The sequence below is a fragment of the Panicum virgatum genome, chromosome 9N (assembly GCF_016808335.1).
Source record: "Panicum virgatum strain AP13 chromosome 9N, P.virgatum_v5, whole genome shotgun sequence".
Lineage (NCBI taxonomy): Eukaryota > Viridiplantae > Streptophyta > Magnoliopsida > Poales > Poaceae > Panicum > Panicum virgatum.
In genome coordinates this window covers 81738393-81764507 of record NC_053153.1, presented here as the reverse complement: position 1 = coordinate 81764507, position 26115 = coordinate 81738393, and the positions used below count along the sequence as shown (strand labels likewise).

General features: G+C 47.1%; 1 protein-coding gene and 1 long non-coding RNA gene across 2 annotated transcripts; both read right to left on the bottom strand.

The window, feature by feature from the left end:
- Window positions 1-1462: 1462 nt before the first annotated feature.
- LOC120691473 (regulatory-associated protein of TOR 1-like) lies at window positions 1463-25388 on the bottom strand. The gene is made up of 10 exons (XM_039974544.1): window positions 25210-25388; window positions 24982-25102; window positions 24786-24910; window positions 24577-24716; window positions 24388-24489; window positions 24056-24141; window positions 23636-23720; window positions 2641-2876; window positions 2286-2576; window positions 1463-2158 (listed from the first exon to the last, which is right to left on the bottom strand). Exons 1-8 carry the CDS (start codon window positions 25310-25312, stop codon window positions 2859-2861), a joined length of 780 nt encoding a protein of 259 aa, XP_039830478.1. The 5' UTR covers window positions 25313-25388; the 3' UTR covers window positions 1463-2158; window positions 2286-2576; window positions 2641-2858.
- LOC120691476 lies at window positions 16484-17146 on the bottom strand. Its single transcript, XR_005682253.1, has 2 exons — window positions 17092-17146; window positions 16484-16828 (listed from the first exon to the last, which is right to left on the bottom strand). It is a non-coding gene; the product is annotated as an uncharacterized LOC120691476 (long non-coding RNA).
- Window positions 25389-26115: the final 727 nt, after the last annotated feature.

Here is a 26115-nt window from a genome sequence, read left to right as displayed (position 1 = left end):
TGGGAAGAACAATGCCAATGAATCCAACTGGATTTCAAGACCGGTTTTGGTCTGTAATCCGAGGAGTTGTATGAGTTTTGACTTCTATAAAGACAAGACCTCCCCATCCTATTAATATAGAGGGACACGGCCAATGAGAAAAATTCATCAAATAAAACCCTAAATCGAATGAGATTTTAGGTTGGAAGAGTTTCATTTGCCTTGCTGGCACTTGCAATTTGCAAACATATGGAGATAAACAAACACTAACATCAAAATATATAGGCAGAAGTTACGTTGCTAGTCACAGAGGTTATATGGGGTCTGGTGCAAGAATAATCATTGATGAGGTTCATCAGTTCCGGGGGAAGAACAAAGATCTTGCGTTACCAGAAAAACTCACTTCACAAAGTCGACCAGGTCACTTTCACCGTAATAGAGGCCTGATCCAGCTCCATTTGTTGACTAGCACATCCGTGCATGCTTGCTTTAAAAGAAGCATGGCGTTCAACTTCACTTGTTGAGCCTCCACTTCCATCAATGACCTTGAACTTCACACGCATCCAAGTATATCTATCGCTGCAGCGACCACAAACCTTCTCATACCACATGCCTCACTAATAACACCACGAAAAAGATGAATTTCTTCTCTCTCTAAGCCACCAACATATGAACTAAGTAGTAGACGGAAACCACTGCCATGCACTTGTGTTATGTCTACTTGTATTGTTGCCTCCACAGCTTCGGAAAGCATTGCTAATGTAATGTCAACAGCACCACCAGCACCATCAATTCGATTCAAAAACGGTTTGCATGTCGGTGTAGTTAGCTCAGAGAAGTCTGATATTCCATCAATCAATTGCAAGTCGTCAACTTCATGTTCTCCCTTCTTGATCCTCAAGTCATACTCTATTAGCACGGCAGATTGCATCTCAATACCTCTTTTTGGGCCAGTCATTTCTATAAGGGAACCCTGCAAAATCACTATTTACTGCTCCATTTTTATGTCGCTGGTTAGTTCAAAATTTGAATGAGCCAGCATCATACATTTGAGAATATAGGGAGTAATATTTCATGGAAAAGAACAAATTATCTGGCAATATAGTAGTAATGCAGATAGTTTATGATTCAATGGACAACAAAATCTACAAGGAGTTTGTCTCATTCTACAAGAGTCTCACAAGGCATCACGTATTATTCCAGACTTGCAAGCCTGCTCGCAAATTTTCTATTTTGTAACCCTTCATAGAAAAGTAGATAGAGGATATGTATGACCGAAATATGTGCACCTCCAGGAAGTTTCAGTTATGAAGATATTCTTTCGTAGCAAGAACATTTTGTAATGTAGCATCTTCAGCACTCATTAAAGAATAATGATCCAATGGACAACAATGTCTACAAGAGTGTCTCATTATGCTGAACTCAAACTCAGGGAACCATGTCATATTATCTGACTATTTTTTTTTCAAAAAAAAATCAACAATGCATAGTAATTCTACCTTTTTAACAATATATATGTATAACTATCAAAGTTGTACATAAAACACTTATTTCTTTTTTCTCGAATACGAAGGAGAGCTTCGTATCATTGTATTAAAGAGAGAAGAGCCGGCCCCTTACAATCTTCACCACCTCATTCCGGGCCGAGCCATGAGGGGTTGAAAAAATACATGATCAAGATGTACTCCAATAGCGCACACACCTAGAGGCGAGATCTGACCTACTACAAATTAGAAACCACAAGCTAAGGATTACCCAGCTCGCCAACCAGACCATGACCAAGTGTTCTCAGGCGTCGAGCTCCAGCAAGACACCCTCATCTCTGAAAGCTCGAAGGAGACTGTTTATGCAAGGTCGAGCACCATCAAAGACGCAAGCATTGCGATGCTTCCAGATAACCCAGGCGCCCAAAATAATAGTGGAATTCAGGCCTTTCCTAGTTTCTTTCGGGACCTTTTTAACTGCTTTTCTCCACCAGTCAGCAAAAGAAACCTCATGGCGGCTTGGGACCCGGCCTTGAAATCCCATAGGCGTTAGAATTCTAAACCAGAACTCCCGGGAAAAGACACACGTAGTAAGCAGGTGTTGGATATTTTCTTCTTCCTGGTCACAGAGCGGACACATGGACGGGTGTGGCAGGCCACGCCTCGCCAGACGATCCGCAGTCCAGCACCGATTCCTAATGGCGAGCCAGAGAAAAACTTTGCATTTCGCAGGAGCCCATGATTTCCACAACCGCCGCCCATGTTCAAAAGTAATTGCTCCATTAAAGAAGGCACGATAAGCTGATTTAGAGGAGAAAATACCAGAGCTATCCAATCGCCAGATGTGCACATCCTCATCCTGGGAGAGGGTCGTGTCCAGCAGCATATCCCACAGCTGGAGATACTCAAACAGTCCAATCGGCGAGAGGCCTCCTTGAATATCAGTGGGCCAAGATTGATTTTGCAAGGCCTGTGCAAGTGCAACTGTGCGTTGCTTGCGAATTTTTAGTGGCACAGCATCAACAACCACAGGTGCGATTTCAACAATTGAGCAGCCCATGAGCCATCGATCAGACCAGAACAGTGTGTTGTTTCCATCACCTACACTTATTTCTGAAAAATAAAAATATCAGGATTTAAAAGTTCACAAGTACAATGAGTTATTACATATGCTTACCTGGTATACAATGATAGGATCATCCCTGCTCCAATTAACTATGTAATTTACTAATGGATCTAGAAGGTCACGGGTAGCTATATATCCGTATAACTGAACCGGGCCATCTTCTTCTAAAAGTTTGCCCAATTTCACTGAAAATATTTGCATCATGGGACGCGGTGTATGGATGAAACAGTTTTCTCGATCTGGACAACAATTGCTTGGGTCAGAGAGGGTCATCGGTTCCAGTCCAGCTAAACAAGAAAGACAAATAAAACAATATTAGATACAATTTAAGGGAAGCAGTAAGAGGAATAGGAAATTTAACTTTTATATTGCAATAGCAGTGTGAATGACAACTTTTATTTTAGACCGCATGCAACATGAATCGAATGATAAGAATTAATCGAACTATTTTCTTCTCTCTCTCCTTTTGTTTGGTACATTTTACCGTTTAACTAAAAAGCTATATAAAAGGAATGGATGAAGTAACTAACCCCTGAGTATCAATATATGGGTTTATTTTGAGAAACAGAAAAGAACCTAAAAAAAAGGAATCTACCAATCGAGGAGGAAGACTCACTCTCGTTACGGTCGGAAATTCGATATCTTTGATGCCATCCACCGGACACGGCGTATACGGAGCCGTCGCGGTGGCCACTGTTGGCGAGGATGGCGGCGCGGTTTATACCAATGACCTCCCTGGTCGCTCTATCGGCTTCGTCGAAGAATTGTACCCACTCCTGCTTGTCGTCGCCTTCGAGGATGTCGAAGCGGTCGCCCCCGGGAGAGTGATGTATTCATACGGGTGGTGTGGACTGGGGGAGCGGCTCCGCCACCTATACGCCTCCCTCTGCCCTCTTCCTCCTCTGCATCCATTGCTGCTGCTCGCCATGTAGGGAGGTCCGCTGGCAGAACAATTCCTAGAGCTAGATGATGGATTTGGGGGAAAATAATCTTTTTCCTCCCCCACCCGCCGGCCGCTACGTTACCCCGATACGGCAGTGTGGCGTCGTATCCCGTATCGGATACGGAACCACCGATAAGTATCCAGCATAAAAAGAGAAAAAAAATACAAACATCCGATACGCATATTGATACGTATCTGGCGTGATATCCGATTCCGATACGGCCCAGCGTCGGCAAACCTCCGGCCTCCGCACTGCGGCAAACCTCCGGAGGGCGTCAGGGTGTCGCTGTCTCAATCTAATTCTGGCCGAGCATTCCGGCACTGACCCTCCCCGTCGTCGTTGCACGGTGTTGTTCCTCCCATCAGCACGTCAAACGCGAACGCGTCCAATTCCGCAGCGCAGCCGCCACGCAGGATGTCCAGCAGCAGCGGCCGCGCCCGCGCCCGCGCCCGCGCGACATGGCCGCCGGCACGCAGCATGCCCACCAGCGCCGGCGCGTCCCACCGCAGGCCCCGCGCTACGGCCTCCCGCGCCGCCTCCCTCGCCGCGTCCAGGTCCCCCGCGGCGGCGGCGAAGCGGCCGTGGCGCGCGAGGGTGACCAGCAGGCGGTGGTGGCCGGCGGCCTCCGGCCGTGCTAAGAGCGGGTGGGTGGGGCACATCTCCATCTGACGGGGCTCCTGCCGCTCTGCACTGCAGCAAGCTTTGACATGTGCTGCTGACTTGTTGAGTATACATGCACAGCTCTCGCATCGCTTAGCGACTCTTACATTTGATCTCTATCCATCCCACTTGGCAGAAGTACAGCAAGTGGAATATATGCAAACTCCCAACTCCATCCGATGCATCGACAGCCTTTTCTGGATTCTGGAGCAAAACATCCAAGGACGCAGCAGTTCATCTTCATTTCCGATTCTGGAGGACACAGTAGTTCAGACATCCAAGGACGCCACAGTTCATCTTCAGAATACTAAGTTTCATCTTCAATTTCCGATTCTGGATGCCGCAGTTCATCACTTGAGGAACGAGAGTACTCTATCCTACCTGTGATGAGTGAATTGTCAACCGTGCGGTGTGATCGTGCGCTTGGTCTTTGGATTGCAGGTACACGGGCGTCGAGTGTCGACGGTGAGTTGCCGTGGAGGAGCTCGGGCCGGGCGGCAGCTGTGGCGTCCACTCCTGGATCGAGGGCGCAAGCGGCGATGGAAGGCGGGTTTCTTGGTTTGCGCCACAAAACCAAGGAGACGGACGGTGGTTGAAGACGCCAGGTAGTGGAGGCACGGGCGTCGGTCTCGGGACTGACGGAGGCGACGGGCGTCGACGGCGTCTAGAGCCTCGCTGCGGGCGAGGATGTGACGGGCGTCGGGCGGCGTCTAGGGCCGTCAGAAGGCCGAGGCGGGAACGGCGTCTAGGGCCACGGCGTGGAGGCGGGAATCTTCCCGCGCGTGAGGTTTTGGCGGTTTTCTCAAAACCGGCCACCTACCCGGGTTTCGTGGACCCTCCAAAACCGCGGACCGGAACTTCGTCGACGTGGCGGCATCGCAGCAAAGACTTCCAGTCGAAGAAAGAAGCTCCGCCGTCGATCGAGGCTGTACAGCGGGCTGCTACAGACCCGACCGGTCTGACCGGTCCCATGGACCGGTCTGACCGGTCTGGCCGCAGCAGCTGGGTATAAATACCCCCACCAGCCCGTGGCTGGTTGAGTCTCTTGAGTCTTTTGTTTTCTCTTCGTTTTTCCTTCTCCCTGCCCCTGCTCTAGGTTAGGGCCAAGGACTCCAACGCAAAAGAGGGTTAGATTATAGCTAATCTCTCCAATCTAGAGGGTGGATTATGGTGTGGTCGGCTCTAGCCTTTGTATAGGTGAATTCCTCCGTGATTTATGAATGAAATTGATTTGAGATTCACCTGTGTGTGCTGAGCTTTTCGTCCCCCTTCCTCTCTTGCGTTTTGGGTTTCAATTCTCCTCTTTTGGTGTGTTTTGTGTTCGGAAGAGATGAACCCTTGAATTCGTGGTTTGATGGACTCTTTGTGACGATTCTCATCCTTCTAGCCAAGTGGTAAATCTATTGGAATCGAGAGTTCTCACGAATTGGAGTTTTTGGGTTCTTGAGAAAACCCCAATTCTCTTTGATCTTCCCTTGATTTCTCATGATCTGTTAATCTTTTGGGAATATGTTCACGGGGTTGATGTGAAGCTATCCTCCAAGTTTCATTGGATTTGGACTTCGTTTGCTCGAGATTTGCCGTTTGAAGCTTTGTCTGCGATCTGTCTGGGTGCAACCGGTCTGACCGGTCTTTGAAACCGGTCTGGGTTTTTGAACTCCAGCCCGACCGGTCTGACTGGTCGGAGAGAGCAGTCAGACCGGTCCAAGTCTGCCAGGTCTGCAGATTTTCTTGTTCGCTTCCGTGGTTTCTCTCGCACGATCTAGGGGTGTTTTGTGTTGGTTTAGCTCTTCCATAGCTATCTCAAACTTCACCTAGAACTCTTGAGGGATTGTGGTGATTTTGGGATATAGGCCGACGGTGTGAATTTCGAGAGAAATTTTGATCGGCTCCCATTCACCCCCTCTGGTCGCCGGTTTCGGTCCCTCAATTGGTATCAGAGCAAGGTTGAGGTTTTCAGTACCTTAACCGGTTTGAAAACCACTTGGCGACCATGGCGAGTCTTGGGAAGATCCCGGTGTTTTCCGGCGAGGACTATGCCTACTGTAAGGTTCGCATGAGAGCCTTATTGCAGAGCATGGGAGCCAAGGTCTGGGATATTACCAAGAACCAGGCTTACGTGATGCTTGCCGCTCGGGTCACTCCTCTTCAAGTGACTGAGCACGAGGCTAACGCCAAGGCTGTCAATGCCTTGTTCGCTGGTGTTTCTCGTGCAGAGTTCTCATGCGTCCAGGGTTTTCAGGAAGCCCACAAGATTTGGACGTGTCTTGAGAACTACCACGAGGGCACACCTCAGGTGAAGGCCAGATTGTTCGAGACTCACCGGCGTGAATACGAGAACTTCACACAGAAGCCGGGTGAGAGCATTGACTTGATGTTCAGTCGTTCTCAGTCGATTGTGAACAAAGTCAATTCGAACAGATCTGCTGATGCCCTTGAGTACACAGAGCACGAGAAGGCTCTCAAGTTGCTCTACGCACTTGATCGCTCTGTGTGGGATCTCAAAGTGAACACCATCATTGAGTCTGCTGGCTATGAGACTCTGACGGTGAACGAGCTTTTCAGCAAGCTCAAGGCCACAGAGGTGGATAACCAGACACGAGCCAAGCTCAATGGCGCTCCTCCTTCCAAGAGCATCGCTCTTGTGACTGGCCCAGGTGTATCGAGCTCTAACGCTAACTCTGCTCTTGGCTTTTCTCTTGCCTCTTTGCCTTCTGTTACAGATGAGCAGCTGGAGACACTGGGAGACAACGACTTGTGCCTCCTCATCAGCAAGTTCCAGCGCATCTACCACAACAGGCAGAGGAAGAAGAACCCCGGGTGCTACTACTGCGGCGATCTGGACCACTTCATCGCCGATTGTCCCAAGAAGTCCGGTGGCGGCCAGAACAACCACTTCGACTACTACCGCCACCACGACCGTGACGAGGGAGGTTCCAACAAGGAGCGTCGGCACCACAAGCACCGCAGTCGTGACAGGGGAGGACGTTTCGACAAAGAGTCGCTCAAAAAGCGCTTCAAGTACAAGGCCAAGAAGCGGGAGAAGGCCTTTCTGGCGCAGCTCAGCGACCTCGACAAGAGCTCCGACACCGACCGTTCTTCTTCACCGACCTCCGACGACGACGACAAGAAGAAGAAGAAGTGGGACAAGGAAGCCACCGGCTTCATCGGCCTGTGCTTGGCGGCCGGTCGGCGCAAGGGCTTCTGCACCATGGCGGGCGAAGCCGATGGTGCTCGTGCGTCTTCGGGTGGACATGCTACACCGACGCACGTCGACTCTTCTCCTGGATCCGAGAGCGATTCAGAGGTAAACTCCACAATCGACCTGCTTGATACGAAGGTTAGGGAGTTGTACGCCGCTCTCGACAACCAGAAGAGGCTGCTTAAGGAAGCAGCTAGAGAGCGTTGAAAGCTTAGGGCTGAGCTGGCTTGTGATAGGGAGAAATGTAGTGAGGATGAGTGCGCTGGCTGCATATCTCACATGAATGATCTTGTTGCTCTCCGTGTCAAGCATGATGAGAACGTCGTGAACTTAGATGTTGCTGAGATTTCGCTTGCTGACGTGTCTCATGAGCTCGCTAAGGCCAAGCATGAACTAGAACTGGTTAAGGACGCTCCTATTGTTAGCGATGTGCTTGAATGTGATGAGTGTCCTATCTTTAAGTCCAATCTAGTTTCGTTGCAGTCCAAGTTTGCTACTATTGTGTGCGAGCTAGAGGAGATGAAGTTTAGGTCAGTTCTGCTTTGTGCTTGTAAGCTTTGTCCCACACTTAGGTCGGAGCTAGATGAGAAGAACGCCTTGATTAAGTCTTTGGGGAAGACTAAGGTAGTGGAGTCTAGCCCACCTATTGACTGCTCTGTTTGCCCTGGTTTGATCTCTGATTTGGATAATCTTGCGGTAGAGAAAGCTAACTTGGAGAATGAGAATACCTATCTTAGGGCGATTCTTAGTTGGGTTTCTGCTAGTGAGCTGCAGTTGGGCATGATGATTAAGCAGTTCAAACGTGGTGATGGCTTTGGGGTCAGTTACACCTACACGAAGTCAGACTTTGACAGGTTGAATGGTAAGATCGGCAAGGCTGCTGGAGTTCAGAGTGCTCTAAACATTGCTAGTTCGAGCATGCAGCCTTCGCTTGTTGACCCCGTGAATGGTGTGCTGAAAGAACCACAAAAAGTACCTCCACAGAAGCAGGTTTGGGTTCCAAAGCCCAATGAGCTGAGGAATCCCCTCGACACGCTCCCTACTGCCGCAGCCCAGGTTGCCTAGAAGAAGGGGGTTGCTCCTCCCAAGCGTGAGGTGAGGTACCACTGCGAGTACTGTGACAGGGAAGGTCACCTGGATGAGTTTTGCTTCAGAAGGAAGCGGGCTATGAGGCGTGAGCTGGAGAGACGGAACGCGGACATGTACTCTGCTCGGGTGCATGGTCTTTCTCGGCATGGTGGTAGGCAAGATGCTAGGGCGCGCCGTGTAGGTGGAGGTCAGGGAGACGGTGGTGGTTACTGTGCTCCAGCGGGTGGTCGCTTTGCCGGTCGTGTTCCTGGTCGTTTTCAGTATGGCTATGGACCACGGGACCGAGGTTTTGGAGGAGGTTACGATGCACCACGCTTTCCTCACGGTGGTGTTCGTCAGTCACGCGGTAGACGGGATGAGGGATATGCTTCGCCTAGTTTTGCTAGCCCTTCTGTAGAGCAAATGGCTCGACACTGGTTTGCTTCTCACTTTGCTAACCCCAGTGTTGAGACATTTGCTCACCCTTTGTCTCACTACTGATGTACAGGTCGGAGGCTTGGAGAACAGGTGGATCATGGACTCCGGTTGTTCGCGCCACATGACCGGAAATGACAAATGGTTCTCCAGCCTCACCCCGATGCGCTCAAAGGAGTACATTGTGTTAGGGGATAATGGAAGAGGAAAGGTACGTGGACTTGGCGCTATTCCAGTTTCTGATCGCTTTACCCTGAGAGAGGTTGCTCTGGTTTCGAACCTTGGGTTCAATTTACTTTCTGTTTCGTAACTTCTTGATGAGGGGTTTGAGGTTCGCTTCAAGGAGGGTTGTTCGCGTGTTTGGATTCCGGAGGAGATTTAGTTTGCCGGATTACACCTCGCGATTGGGTTTTCTTGGTTGACTTCTCTGGAACTCCTCTTGGCCCTTCTCGTTGCTTGTTGGCTGGTCCTTCTTCTGATTTGTGGAAGTGGCATAGGAGACTTGGACATTTGAGCTTCGATTTGTTGTCGAGACTTAGCTCACTTGGCCTAATCCGAGGATTGCCCAAATTAAAGTTTGAAAATGACCTTGTTTGCCATCCGTGTCACCACGGGAAGATGATTGCTACTTCACATCCACCTGTCAATCAGGTGATGACTGCTCACCCTAGAGAGTTGCTACACATGGACACAGTTTGTCCTTCTAGGGTGATGTCTGTTGGTGGGAAGTGGTATGTTCTTGTGATCATGGACGATTTTTCTCGCTATTCTTGGGTCTTTTTCATGAGAACCAAGGATGAGGCTTTCGAGTTTGTTCGAGACTTCATCTTGAGGTTCAAAAACGAGCTACCCCAGGCCATGAGAGCGATTCGCAGTGATAATGGCACAGAATTCAAAAACGCTCGTTTTGATGCTTTTTGCAGTGATCAAGGACTTGAACACCAGTATTCTTCTCCCTACACTCCACAGCAGAATGGAGTTGTAGAGCGGAAGAATCGGACGCTGGTTGAGATGGCGAGGACGATGCTCGATGAGCATAGGACTCATCGCAAATACTGGGCTGAGGCGGTTAACACCGCTTGTTACGTGTCCAACCGCATTTTCTTGCGTGCTTTCATGCACAGGACTTCTTATGAGTTGCGATTTGGACGCCAGCCCCGTGTTGACCATCTCAGAGTTTTCGGTTGCCGGTGTTTTGTGCTGAAAGATGGAAATCTTGATAAGTTTGAGTCTCGCTCGTCTGACGGCATTTTTCTCGGTTATGCTTCTCACTCCAGAGCTTACCGTGTGCTGATTATAGATACTAACATCGTCAGAGAGACTTGTGAAGTCACTTTCGACGAGACTGCACCGTGCAATTCTTCTGTCTTTGAAGTTGCAGGAGATGATGAGCTCGGCACATCCATCTTTGAAGATGAGGAGGAAGAAGCTGCGGAGGGCGACGCTGAGGCTACAACGCGTGCTGTGGACCCAGCCGTCTCTGCCACGAGCTCGGACGATGACGATGGCCCCGACCCGACTACGTCTACTTTTCGGGGGCCGATCGAGCAAGTGACTCAGGCTTCACCAGTTGCACCTGAGGAGACCCCAGATTTGGTTGAGGAGGAGGCGACTTCGACGCGGGAAGCACCTCGACATATTCAGCGTCGTCATCCACCTCAACAGATGCTAGGTGATCTCAACGAGCGAGTCACCAGGTCCAAGGTAACGAGTATCGCTGGCTTTGCTCATTCAGCGTTTGTTGCCTCTTTTGAGCCCAAGGATATTGGACACGCTCTTTCTGATACTAATTGGGTCAATGCTATGCATGAGGAACTTAAAAATTTTAAAAGAAACCAAGTTTGGGTTTTAGTCGAGCCTCCACCTGCTTGTAATCCCATCGGAACGAAGTGGGTTTTCAAAAACAAGCAGGGTGAGGATGGATTGGTTGTTCGAAACAAGGCTCGTCTTGTTGCCCAGGGGTTTTGCCAAAAAGAGGGTATTGATTTTGAGGAGACTTTTGCCCCTGTTGCTCGTTTGGAAGCTATTCGAATTTTTCTTGCATTTGCTGCTTCCAAGGGTTTTAAAGTTTTCCAAATGGATGTTAAATCTGCCTTCTTGAATGGTTTTATCGAAGAAGAGGTTTATGTGAAACAATCCCCTGGTTTCGAAAATCCCAAGTTTTCAAGCTGTGTTTATAAACTTCAGAAAGCACTTTACGGTTTGAAACAAGCACCTAGAGCTTGGTATGATAGATTGAAAACCTTTTTGCTGGCTCAGGGTTTTAAAATAGAATGTGTGGATAAAATTTTGTTCCTCATGCGGTCTGGCATTGATTTTCTATTAGTTCAGATATACGTGGATGATATTATCTTTGGTGGCTCTTCTCACGCTCTTGTCTCCAAGTTTTCTGAGTAGATGTCCAGGGAGTTCGAGATGAGCATGATGGGTGAGCTGCAGTTCTTCCTCGGGCTGCAGATCAAGCAAACTCCTCAGGGCACGTTCGTCCATCAAGCCAAGTACACCAGGGACTTGCTGTGGAAGTTCGACATGAGTGACTTGTCACCTCAGCCGACTCCGATCAGCACTTCGACGACGCTTGATGAGGACTTGGACGACGAGGCGGGGGACTAGAAGGAGTACAGGAGCATGATCGGCTCGCTCCTGTACCTGACGGCGACCCGGCCGGACATTCAGTTCGGGGTCGACCTTTGTGCGAGGTACCAGGCTTCTCCGCGCACCTCCCATAGGCAGGTGGTGAAACGCATCTTCAGGTATCTGAAATTCACCCCTGAATTTGGTCTTTGGTATTCTGCGGATTCTTCTCTGGTTTTGGTGGGCTTTTCTGATGCCGATTTTGGTGGGTGTCGGTTGGATCGCAAGTCGACATCTAGCACTTGTCAATTTCTCGGTACATCTTTGGTGTCTTGGTCCTCTCGCAAGCAGGCTAGTGTAGCGCTTTCTTCTACAGAAGCTAAGTATGTTGCCGCTGCTAGCTGCTGCTCACAGATACTTTGGATGAAACAAACCTTGCAAGATTATGGCTTGAGTTTCGGTAGGGTTCCCATCTTTGTGGACAACATGTCAGCCATTTGCATTGCAAAGAACCCTGTCCTACACTCCAGAACCAAGCACATAGATATCCGATTCCATTTCCTGCGAGACAACCATGAGAGAGGACACATAGACCTGATCCATGTCCCTTCAGAGAGACAAACCGCAGAGATCATCACCAAACCGCTAGAGCAGGACACCTGTGCACGCTTGCGAGGGGAGCTTGGGGTTTGTTACCCCTTTTGATCGCTGACTTTTCTTTGGTTAGCTTTGTAGGTTTTATTTGCTTCTCTTTGATTTCTAGGTTTGGTAGTTGCATTATGCATATGCATTGTACATGTTTGCATTTTGTATTGCCTCACTTGCACTAGCATTCTGGTGTACATTGCTATGATCTTCTAGTGCCTGCTAGTGTGAGTTGATAAATTTGATCATGTATAGGTTGCTCCACTGTGTATATGACATCATCTGAGTTAAGCTATTTTGATTTGAAAATCTGAAAACATGATCACCCTGTTTTGGCTACTAGCATGTTAGGGCGTGTTGATGTGCTTTGCTATCTTATTCATGCTAGTGTAGCCTTTCATTCAGCAATTCATACTTGAAATGATCTAAATCTGATAAAATTGATTGAACTGTACTTGAAATGGTTTGAAAAGATCCAGGTGAGATTGCTTGTCGCACTGATCGAGCTTTCGGGACGGCTCACTTTGCACTTGTGAGAACCCGGGCAAGGCTGTGCATGACTGAAACGAGTGCTTTAAGCTTCTGATTGTCTTTTGGCATAGGCTTGGCCTCGTTGCTAAGTGAAGCATGACAAGCTTTCGACCCCTGGCATTAAAAATTGCTTGATATAAAATTGATTGAAAAATGAATGTTAACAACTTGTTTTTGGCTGAGTTTGGATCACCTGTATGAGTATGATTAGCACTGCTTTTCATTCCCTACTTGTTAGTGCTAGATCATGGGTGATGCTTTTATTTCCCCTAAACTGAACTTGCCTAGCTCTAGACTGATTTGATATACCCCGTTGAGCTAGATGCAGGTCTTGTTTATGGATGCACACGTGCTTGTGACTCGATGTTGCTCATATCATTGTATCCCTGAATGCTTTCACTTACATCTCCTACATTGCATTCATTGCATAGCATCTGTTCAGGGGGAGTTTCAGCTTCAGGGGGAGCTTTAGGTCTTTTTAGACTTGATGTGTGCATGTGCCAACAAGGGGGAGAATTTGGGAGAAGTGATCGAACAAGGGGGAGACTTGTTTGATTTTTGAAAAACTTGTTGTGCACAGGGCTTTGAGAGTGCATTATTTTGGGAGAGTTGCACTTGTGAGAGGGAAAAGCTTTGGTTTGGGAGTGTCGAGTTGCACTTGTGAGAGGGAAAAGCTTTGGTTTGGGAGTGTCTGCTTTGTTTCTGGCTCCTGGTTTTCTTTGTTTTCCTTCCACTACCAGCATGACTGCGTCAAGCGTTACCTCTGTCTTTGAGGAGTCATGTTTTGGCTTTTGATCGATTGCGTCGAGCCGTTGCCCTTGTCTTAGGGAATCGATCTGTGCTTGAGTAAGTGACTATTCTTGACTTTCTGAGCTTTTTTGTAACTTGCTTGAGTTCTTCGCTTTCTTGTTTCTATTTTATCACTTTTCTGTTTTCAGGTGGTGTGTTGACAATGCACTCATCAAGGGAGAGATTGAGGAACGAGAGTACTCTATCCTGCCTGTGATGAGTGAATTGTCAACCGTGCGGTGTGATCGTGCGCTTGGTATTTGGATTGCGGGTACACGGGCGTCGAGTGTCGACGGTGAGTTGCCATGGAGGAGCTCGGGCCGGGTGGCAGCTATGGCGTCCACTCCTGGATCGAGGGCGCAAGCGGCGATGGAAGGCGGGTTTCTTGGTTTGTGCCACAAAACCAAGGAGGCGGACAGCGGTTGAAGACGCCAGGTAGTGGAGGCACAGGCGTCGGTCTCGGGACTGACGGAGGCGACGGGCGTCGACGGCGTCTAGGGCCTCGCTGCGGGCGAGGAGGTAACGGGCGTCGGGCGGCGTCTAGGGCCGTCAGTAGGCCGAGGCGGGAACGGCGTCTAGGGCCACGGCGTGGAGGCGGGAATCTTCCCGCGCGTGAGGTTTTGGCGGTTTTCTCAAAACTGGCCACCTACCCGGGTTTCGCGGACCCTCCAAAACCGCGGACCGGAACTTCGTCGACGTGGCGGCATCGCAGCAAAGACTTCGAGTCGAAGAAAGAAGCTCCGCCGTCGATCGAGGCTGTACAGCGGGCTGCTGCAGACCCGACCGGTCTGGCCGCAGCAGCTGGGTATAAATACCCCCACCAGCCCGTGGCTGGTTGAGTCTCTTGAGTCTTTTGTTTTCTCTTCATTTTTCCTTCTCCCTGCCCCTGCTCTAGGTTAGGGCCAAGGACTCCAACGCAAAAGAGGGTTAGATTATAGCTAATCTCTCCAATCTAGAGGGTGGATGATGGTGTGGTCGGCTCTAGCCTTTGTATAGGTGAATTCCTCCGTGATTTATGAATGAAATTGATTTGAGATTCACCCGTGTGTGCTGAGCTTTTCGTCCCCCTTCCTCTCTTGTGTTTTGGGTTTCAATTCTCCTCTTTTGGTGTGTTTTGTGTTCGAAGGAGACAAACCCTTGAATTCGTGGTTTGATGGACTCTTTGTGACGATTCTCATCCTTCTAGCCAAGTGCTAAATCTACTGGAATCGAGAGTTCTCACGAATTGGAGTTTTTGGGTTCTTGAGAAAACCCCAATTCTCTTTGATCTTCCCTTAATTTCTCATGATCTGTTAATCTTTTGGGAAAGATCTTTTGGGAATATGTTCACGGGGTTGATGTGAAGCTATCCTCCAAGTTTCATTGGATTTGGACTTCGTTTGCTCGAGATTTGCCGTTTGAAGCTTTGTCTGCGATCTGTCTAGGTGCAACCGGTCTGACCGGTCTCTGAAACCGGTCCGACCGGTCTGGGTTTTGAACTCCAGCCCGACCGGTCTGACCGCTCCGGTCAGACCGGTCCAAGTCTGCCAGGTCTGCGGATTTTCTGGTTCGCTTCCGTGGTTTCTCTTGCACGATCTAGGGGTGTTTTGTGTTGGTTTAGCTCTTCCATAGCTATCCCAAACTTCACCTAGAATTCTTGAGGGATTGTGGTGATTTTGGAATATAGGCCGACGGTGTGAATTTCGAGAGAAATTTTGATCGGCTCCCATATATTCACCCCCTCTGGTCGCCGGTTTCGGTCCCTCATCACTTCATCATCTTCAATTTCCGCACAGCAGCCAATGTGGGGAGACAATCTCTCATCGATGAAGTAAATATAATCAATCCTCATCATACCCACGTCCAGGGTACACACAGATACCATCGCTGGCAACTGCACCAACACCATCCGTATGTACAGATGGACAATCTGTCCAATGATTACAATGCAAGTGATTCCACAACATTGGTTGATCCATGCTAATACCATCTACTGCTCCATATTAGCTGGACAAATGCATCTATCTATTCAGACAATGTCGCCATCTGTGATGCATGTTCATGCATTCTACCTGGTCGGCTGGGCCCAAATACACAACCCCGCTTGCCCAGGCAGTAGCCCTACCAAACCTTTTTTTTAAAAAATATCATGGTGAACGTCTGCAAACCTTTTTACAATTGGCAAACCAAAGGACAACCCAAATTAGGTGACTATTTACATTTTGGTTAGCCTAGGTATGATTGATTATTTGGGGTAAGCCTCCAAGTTCAATGACAGATCTAGGGTAGGGTTTCATAACCTTCTGCAAGGAGGCAAACTGAATCTTTATCTGTATCTTACAAACTGTACATGTCAGTCCAACTGCCAAATGCTCCGGCGCCGTCACCACCATGTCGGTCACAAGGCTTTCACATCATCTGGGATCTTGTAGCTGGACCATGGCGTGGAGCCACCATCGGCCAAAACATAAGGCCTACCGATTGCATTGTGATTGCATGTCACAAGATGTAGGCCATCTTCTAATTTTCCTCAGCGTAGATAGAGACAAGAGCATTATCACCAGTACCAGCGGCCAAGAGTGATTTATATGGGTGGAAAGAGAGGCAATTCACGCTGCCAATTGTTTGGCCCATAAACGACGGCTGGTAGCGAATTTTAGTCAACTGTTCTCCTTCAAGACTGAACACTTTAATCATCTGCTTGGCTGAACCACTCGCGACAACAGGGGCATGCCGATGAATAGCTAACGCTGTAAGTGAACCCCTGTGTGCCTCGATAGTCAGGTATGGTTCTGCTCAGGATGTAAGCGGGCCGGTCTGCAGAGTTCCTGCAGGCCGCCGCAACTGCCGCGTGCGCAGGCGGCTTGCTCGGCAGGAGCCCATGTGCTAAAGATTTTCAGCCTGCGTTGGCCCGCTAGGCCTTGGCGGAGGATGCAAGCACACCTGCAGGCCGCCGCAACCGCCGCAACGTGCTTGATGCTAACAGGAAGTCCACACGCTATGGTTTTCAGGCAGCAAGGGCCAGGTGATCCACTGGGTGAACAAGCTGGGAAGACGAGCTCAGAGCTTCAGGGACCATGGTGAGTAGAGTAGTAGCCTTAATTCACATCGTCTACACAGAGCTCAGAGCTCAGAGCTGGGAAGAACAAATATGCAATACTCCACTGATGCTCGTTCAGTTACCATCTACAATAAAAACAAACATCATTCACATCGTCTACACAGCCTTAATTCATCATCTGGCTTTTCTCCAGATCCATCAACCATCGAAATTCATCATCTGGCTTAATTCATCGTCTACACAGTCTACATCAGCCTTAATTCAGCTAACTCACACTTTATTCTTTCCCTAGCGTTGAGCTAATCAGATATGAAGCCAACAGATGCAGCAACATGTCCTCGCCTCCAATAGCTGGGAAAAATAAAGTGGAGAAATATATCAAGGATTACTCGAAACATGGCAAGATGAAATAGCACACGAAGTTCACAAGTCATGCACATCATAAGTAATTTCTGGAAAAAAGTGACAAAAGGCAAGACATCTGATTGTTTTTTGGTCCACATCTTATTGTCTCCAAACTAATAAGGTATATACATCTACTTGCCATAATATTCTAAAAACCAATTGCTTGATGTTTGGTCACAGAAAGAGATATTTGAACTGAGTAATCTTACCCCAAAGACCACATGTTTGTTGTCCAGCCAGTCACACTTTGCACAAGTTATAAAGGACTGCAAGCATAGGAAAGAAAATAAGGTTTTCATCAAAGAACAGATATAAGGAAAATAACATAAGGTATCATCCATAGTCGACAGCTGAGCAGCTCTTTACCTCTTCCCAGTTGGTATTCAGAAATACATCCATGGTAATTGCACCTTTCAATATAGTAAGCACAAATACAATGATCATGTACTACATGTAACATTAAGGAAAAAGAGACGTAATATCATTGTCAGGTGACACTGCAATTAACGTTGCAGAACTCAAACAATATAACTGCAATTTGGAGGCTTTTGTGAACTAGTGGCCTACACTCTCAATTCAGTTATATCATATATCTTTGTGCCATCTCATATGTAAAGATTATATAATCCAAAAGAAAATATAGCTTTTGTAGCTAACTGAAAACCTTGCGATGGCGATGTGGAATGGGATGGGGATCTCTCTGGAGCATGTGGTTCCAATATAGGACTTGTCGGGCTGCGTGACGTCGACCTTGGCCCCATCACCACAGTTGACACAACCAACCTCATCATTGGAGAACCTGTCACTAGCGGAGACCTTATCACGAGCGGAGACACTTGTTTGTTTCCCACCATTGGAGGCTTGAACCGCTTTGCAGGCCTCTGTTTACTTGTTTCTGCACGCCTCTTTAATGGAGAGCTTGTAGGAGACTTTTGTTGACTTCCCATTGCAGGAGACTTCACTCGTTTTTTAGCCAATTGCTTCTTTTGAGTCGTTTCTGCCCGCTTTGCAACCATGTGCCTTTTCTGATTTCCCATAGCAGGAGGCTTTTTATGCTTTGTTGCTGAAGAGCTGATCAAAGGTGCGCCACCTGAGCCCCCAACTTCTTCAGGTACAGATTGTGATGCCCTGGGGATTGATGCCAACTCCATCTGCAAAGAAGAAAATGCAACATTATTTCAAGATAAGGTAAGAATGTCATGTATGACAAGCAAGAAAAAATGTCAAGCTTGTGCAGTAGAGGATCTAAAGTTAAGATTATACAGTTAAGCATGAAAAAACTTTAAGTAACAATGAAAGAATTGTTGATGCATGAACGACACTTCTGATAAAGTTAGCAGGGAATTTACTTGTCAAGTTAGAAACGAACAGCTTTTACTGCTACTACACCACGACCTACCCTTCCATGTACAGCAGTTGCCAGTGTGTTAACTAACAATTTACAGGTAAATCTAAGACAGGCACGAACAGGGAAATTATCCTTCAACACTAAATCATCAGCCTATGTAAATCCATCTTACCATCAGCGAACATTAAATCCATCACATAGCACCAATCATTCCTCGTTTATTACTCATCAAGCAGGATCTAGATAACCTATCGAAGCCTGGCATCCAGCGGCAGACATACCTGTTCTTGAACCGTGCAGGCAGAGGGAAGACGGGAAGGCGAAGATCCGGTGGCCTGGTGATGAGGACATGACCAATATGCATATGACCAAGGCCCAAGTGAAGATAGAGTTCAAAGTCCAATCCACATTGAAGTCCGATTTATTCGCGAGTCCGGTTCGGACTGCAGGAGCAGGCCTCACGAAAACGGACGCCCAGGCCACATATGGGCTCCGTTTTGGGCGTTCTATATATCGTTGGAAAGCTAAGGAGATAAGCTTTCCAACCCAACTGATCCCATATCAAAATACGCTCGGAGTCGACGGGAATCGTCGAAACAACATGACGACCAGAATCTGCCTGGATGCAGCGACGCCAGTTTTTGGGCCCGAAGGCCTTGTACTCCCTAGGGTTGCCCGGCCACCCCCTTGGCCGCCCCCCTAGCCTCTCTCTTCTATATACACAGCAGCCGCCATTAGGTTACTTGGGTTTTGCTTAGATTCATTCTGTCAAGAACAGTTGTCGCCGTTCATCGGTTTGTGAAACCCCAACTTGTGAGATTAATCATTCATCTGCAGAGTCACTCTATTTGAGCTGCGTTTCTTTCGAGTTCTTGCTTGTGTTCTTCGTTGCGCTTGCAGGGATTAGCCTTCTTGGCGAGATCAACCGGGTTGTGACATGGTTGATAACCAGAGGAGTTGTGGTGCTAAGATTGCTGGATTCGGGTCTTAGGATCTGAAGCCGGATCGGTGTGTCTCGCTCCGCCTACAACGAGAGCTATCCAGAACCTGACGGAAGATCGGGAACCCACATCCCCATTATTTGGTATTCAGAGACTCAGGTTTACTGTCAGGTTTCACATCTATCTTTAGTTTCATCAATTTCGCCATTGTCCCACAGTCCACCAAAAAGCCCTAGAAAATTTTGTGTTCGTGCTGTTTTCCCATCCCATTAGCCCTTTTAAGCAATTGCATATTTTGATATCGGAGTCCGCATCATTGAGTTTGTGTCCATAGTCGTGGTCTTGTTGCTGGTTTAGATCGAGTTCTTAGATTGGTTTGAGTTTTGCATCGTGTCACCGTGTCCTTTTCCATCCCGTCATCACGTCCGGTTCGGACTTGTTTCTGTCCAGTTCGGTATTTTGTTGATATCTCTCACATACGAACTTGGATTTTTGTGTTCTAGTACTTTCTGGAAAGCTTGTGAAATTATCTACAACTTTATCAATTGTGAGAATTCCAGAAAACGTAGTTATCTGCGCCTAATCTGTATTGGAAGTCAATCTGTTGGTGACCCAGAAATTTCTGAGTAGTCTGTATTTCGGGGTCAATATCTTCTACTTCCTTTATCCAAAAGAGACTTTCCATATATTGCAAAGAAAGAGAAAAGGAGGATCTACAACTTTCGTGTTGTAGGTTTTCGTGTTTGAGGTCTCTAAATTTGTCAAACAGCCTATATAAGTTTGTGTAGCAAATCTGTAATTTACAGACAACAATTTTGTGATAGTGTGGAGTTGTCTCTTGCTCTTGTGGCACTTTTGAATAGAAAAAGAAAGAAAGAAAAAGGCAAGTGCATAAAAAAGAGCCGCACAAAAAAAAATCAGAAGTGCTTGCATCCTTTTGTGTCCTTTGTGCTTGGTATATGTCGCTTGCTTGCTTGAACTAGTTCTAGGAACACGTTTAGGCCAGCAACATTGATAAGTACTTTGGATATTTATTCAATTTTTGCTATCTGATTTTCAATTGTGCTAATCCTTGCTACTAAATAAAGCCCCCCAAAGCTCCACATATTACTTCAGATCAGTACACCCAGAGGATCTTGCAATCTTGGTACCACTTCCTCACAGGTATCACGAACCAGCCACCGGTTGTACCATCCTCTGCTTTGCATTGGTAAGAACACTTGTAAGATCTTGGTAAGACGTGCGAGATTGTGTTTCCACCATCCACATCCACATATAGTAGTTGATAGGGATAACCTTTTGTGTTTTCTCTTGTCTACTTACTAACAATGTCAGGAAACACTGAGATTGCTCAACGAGTGTTGAGTTCTCAAATGGAGAAAGTGGAGCAAAATCAATTCAACAATTTGTTCCAGACTTTCTTTGCCGTGATGGAACGACGTTGCCGAGTCATCATTGATGGTGAGACTTGCAACAACCTTGCAAGCTTAGAGCTGGTCGAGAAGCTTGGTCTGACCACAAAGCCACATCCACATCCATACTACATGCAATGGGTAAATTCTTACGATAAAATTAAGGTAACTGAAATTGCACATATTGAATTTAGCATTGGTTTTTACAAGAGTAGTGCTGATTTTGATATAGTACCCATGCAAGCATGTCAATTATTGCTAGGAACACCATGGATTAATATAAATGATGTGGTACATAAAAAGGTTGCTAATAGATATTCTTTCAACTACAATGGAAGAAAAATTACACTTAAATCTATGACCGCAACTGAAATTTTAGAAGCCGATCTTCAAAGAGCAGAGAGAAGAAAGAATGAGCCTTTTAGAAAAGAATGGATTATTTCAGATGTTATAGTGCCTTCCTCTAAATCTGATTTTGTAAAAATTAAAGATATCGCTTTGTCTTCTGTTGGACCTAATATTTTGCAGCATGTATCTAAAACAGAAGACAAGGTGATAGAGAAGGAACAGGTAATTGTCTCAGGTAAGAGCTCTCTTGATGTGCTGAAATTGTCCACCACTCATGCTATAATAGAGCAACATTTAGTGGACACCAAATCTGAATTGACTTTGTCACATGATAAATATTCTACTAAATTTGGTGATAAAGAAGAGTTGTGTGATAGTTCTATGTTTATCCCTGTGCCACAACTTGTGAAGGAAATTGATCCTTTTATTTTGGAACCAAAGACTTATGCTAAAAATAAACATTTGATTCCAATTGCTACAGAAAAGGATGAAAGGACATTGTTGTCTTCTTTAAATACTTTGGGTTATATAGAGTTTGATACTTTGTGTGCACTTAGTAGTTTGGAGGAGAAATTTAAATGTGTTGGATTGCCATGGTTATCTCGATGTACATATCACTTTATTGGCAATTATAATTGTAAAGGAGAGTACATGGTGCATCGTGTTTATATATGTTCAAATCTGAAATCTCCTTTTGTTGTGCAACAATTTGATGAAAAAGTGGGCTATTTTAAGATTAACCCTATCACGCAGAGTTCCTCTTGTTCTTCTTTGTTTGTTTTGTCGCAACAGGTTCAATTTCAAGAAGGGGAGCAACGCAGGATCATGTCAAGAATGGGAACAACTACTTCCGCAAGCATCAGCGACTTTGAGTCGAGGACGACTCAAAACCAAGAAGGGGAGAATGATGAGGACATGACCAATATGCATATGACCAAGGCCCAAGTGAAGATAGAGTTCAAAGTCCAATCCACATTGAAGTCCGATTTATTCGCGAGTCCGGTTCGGACTGCAGGAGCAGGCCTCACGAAAACGGACGCCCAGGCCACATATGGGCTCCGTTTTGGGCGTTCTATATATCGTTGGAAAGCTAAAGAGATAAGCTTTCCAACCCAACTGATCCCATATCAAAATACGCTCGGAGTCGATGGGAATCGTCGAAACAACATGACGACCAGAATCTGCCTGGATGCAGCGACGCCAGTTTTTGGGCCCGAAGGCCTTGTACTCCCTAGGGTTGCCCGGCCACCCCCTTGGCCGCCCCCCTAGCCTCTCTCTTCTATATACACAGCAGCCGCCATTAGGTTACTTGGGTTTTGCTTAGATTCATTCTGTCAAGAACAGTTGTCGCCGTTCATCGGTTTGTGAAACCCCAACTTGTGAGATTAATCATTCATCTGCAGAGTCACTCTATTTGAGCTGCGTTTCTTTCGAGTTCTTGCTTGTGTTCTTCGTTGCGCTTGCAGGGATTAGCCTTCTTGGCGAGGTCAACCGGGTTGTGACATGGTTGATAACCAGAGGAGTTGTGGTGCTAAGATTGCTGGATTCGGGTCTTAGGATCTGAAGCCGGATCGGTGTGTCTCGCTCCGCCTACAACGAGAGCTATCCAGAACCTGACGGAAGATCGGGAACCCACGTCCCCATTACCTGGCGCAACAAGAACTGTGTGGGTCCGGAGGGCATGGCGGCGCCATGAATCAGAGGCGACCGTGCTTCGGCTTGGTGCGCACGGGACGACGCGGGCACAGATCCTAGGGTAGCCGCGCGGACTGCAGGGGAGGGAGGGAGGGAAGTGGCCGGCGCGCAGTGCAGGGAGGTAGGGAGGGAGGGTGGCGCCGCGGATTTTGCAGAGCTCTGCATCGCCGGAGTGAGTGAGGGGGCGGCGCGGACTGCAGGAGAGAGGGGGCGGCGGCGCGGACAGTGCGGAAGGGGCGCTCACTCGCCACCGCGGGGGGACGGAACGGTCGCGTGCAGGCCGCCGCGAGGGGGTCGCCGGGTGGATGCCGCGGCCTTGCGGGGAGGATGAGAGGAAAACACTGTTCCTGTGCGGCGAGGCGCCGGCTGCAGGACTGGGTGCGGCGGGCACTGGCGGCCTGGGGGCTGGGGGCCGGCGGGCGCGGCGGCAGCTTGGCCACCTGGACGCCCCTCTGCCTGGGGGCGGCGGCGGCTGAGAGAGGCGAGTGTGAGATGAGAGACGGAGAGACCGAGAGGGAGAGGCTGGATGAGGCTAGGGTTCGGGAGAGCTGCCGCAGCTCCCCTTGAGGTGATCCACAGTTGGACCGAATGCCTCTAGGCTTGCCTGCGGATGCTGCTGGGCTTAGCAGGTATGCCTGCGCAAGCCCATTTGAAAAAAGCAGGCCTCTGCAGGTGCCCGCGAGGCCGAATTTTGCAGCTAATTCTAGCAGGATTGCAGGTGGGCCTGCGCCCACTTACATCCTGAGGTTCTGCTGCCCTTCTAACATCAAGAAATTGAATGTCCCCAGCTTGAGACGCACTTACAATCTGTGATAACATAACAACAACAACAACAACAATAACAACATAGCCTTTTTCCCAAGCAAGTTGGGGTTGTGATAACATAAAATGATCATAAATAAGAAAGCATTGTAAAGCCTAAGCAAGCCCATAAAATAGTTTAACGTGCTTCAACAAACCAAAACAAAAGAAGCATAACATACAAGTGAAGATAGGTGGTAGTATTTACCTTGTATGGATCAAACCCAGGCTGAAACCCTATGCCAACAACCTTTTCTGTTCTTGGGGCATGCGGCCTCGCCATATAGACAAGCCTACAATATAGAATAATATCCAGAGTAAAAATAAGTTGGCAGAAAAGAAAGATGAAGAAGGATATTGGATAGGACACCTGCAACATATGCATGGTATGCATCAAATGGCTGAAGGCAAGGTTTTAAAAAACGCTAGACGCTAGGTGAACGCTAACCTATGGTTTAGAGTTTTTTGTGATTAAATGTAGATTAAACATCTTTTGTGATTAAACGACACTGTGATTAAACGCAACGCTAGGCCAAAGTTTAGAGTTTAATCAAGATTAAACATAGTTTTAAAATGTTTTTTAAAACAGGGGCTGAAGGCCAGAGGATCTGAATACTACTATGCTTACCTATCAGGTGTGTGGACATCAAATATCCTAACAGAACCATCAGCGAAACCAGCAGCGAAATGTCCAGATCGAACCTGAGATGCAGACTGAAACGAAGAAGCAAGCAGAAGTCATGCTAAAAAACATACGATGTGAACCAGATTAGCAAAAGACTTGATGGAAAGAATCATAATAAAGCAATCAAATAGCCCATCTCACGACTATAGAACAGAAATACACGTGTACTAAGGAAAAAAAACTTTCAAAATGAACGGAGAATAACAACATAAGCTGACAAAACCATTACAATGGAGTATGCTACATATCTTTTGGTTAAGTTGGCAACTACTCACCAGTGCAGAAATCGCGCTGTCAGCAGGGGACTCAATGGTGCTGAGAAGTTGTTCCTTTTCAAGATCCCACACCAAGATGGAAGACATGTCACCAGATGCATACTATTGGACAATGAAAGGGAGCAAGTCCCTGTATTAGAACAACCTACAGCATGTAAAATAAAATCATTGAACTGGATAGAAAATTACCAGGTAACCAGATTGTTGCTGCCAATCGATCACAATATTGCGACCAGCAGCTCGATGACCCTTAACTGATGAGAAAGCAGTTACAAGTTTTTGTCCTCCCCTTTGATTAAAGTTTTTCCATATACGGACATTTCCATCACCTGCAATATGAAATTAGATAACCCAGTGGTAGAAATACAGAAAGAAATACTTAGGAAAGAGAGGCATACTTGAGGCAGCTAAAACCAAGCTCTCGTCGAGTTCATTGATAAGCAAAAGCTTAGATAGCCCTCTATTGGACAACTTATGGTTTTCAAAAGAGTTTACCGGTAGCACATCATCATAGTTCCACACTCTGATATGACAGAACTTTAGTACAAGTGCAGCAGAGCATTTAAAGTATTAATTTCAATAATGATTTTTTACCTTATTTGCTCATTTTCATCAGCTGCAATAACGATCGGAGAAAATGGCAACAGCAGTGCTGCTTTTGTACCTGACTCAAACCTCGTGTCCCAACTAGTAATTTGGCTGGTCATCTTGCAAGCTGCTATTCCCACGATGAGCAACAACAACAAAAGAAAAGGAACAGATAAATATGCAAGAATACCAACAACAACAACTTAATGCAGAATAATATATCTATCAACATACAGGATCGCTGGCACTTTGCAATGCAATCTAATGCAATTCTTTCTCTCTCTTCTCTCCTAGCATTCACTTCTTCATTATCTTCAGAATCAGTTAAAAGTGGCATAGAGAAATGACCACTGCTGCAGTTGTAAATTGTTGATTGTGGAATTATACTTAGTTCAGCATTACTGGGAGCTGCAGCAGAGCTTAAATGTGGATCAGCTAAGCCCTCAGGTGAATTCACAGGATGAGGGACCGAAACCGGCGACCAGAGGGGAGTGAATGGGAGCCGATCAAAATTTCTTCGAAATTAGAACCGTCGGCCTATATCCCGAAAAATCACCCAAGCCATCAAGCGTTCTGCCCAAAGTTTGGAATAGCTATGGAAAAGCTAAACCAACACAAAAGGCCTCGAGCCAGCGAACAAAAACACGAAGCAAATCGGAAGCAAAGTGGGAAAACTACAGAACTGATCTGCCAGGACCGGTCTGACCGGTGTACTGGACCGGTCTGACCGGTCGCAGCTGTTCAAAATCTAGCAGACCGGTCTGACCGGTCTTGCCTACCGGTCTGACCGGTAGCACCCAGAAAACCCCGAAAAACTTTGATTCAAACGGTGAATCTCGACCAAACGACCACGAAAATCGATGAAACTTGGGGGATTGCTTCACCCCTACCCCTGAACATATCCCCAAGAGATCTCGTCCTAAAGATCAAAGAATCTTGAGAATTCGAGGGGAGATCAAAAGGGATTGGGGTTTTCTCAAAAACTCAAGAAATCCAATTCAAAAGAGCTCGTGATTCCAGAGGGTGTAGGACAGGGCTAGATGCACGGGAATCACAGCAAAGAACTCGTAGCCTCCTAGCAATCAAGTGCGCCAAAAACGAAGTCAAAAATCCATTGCACAAGGCACAAAACCAGGGGAT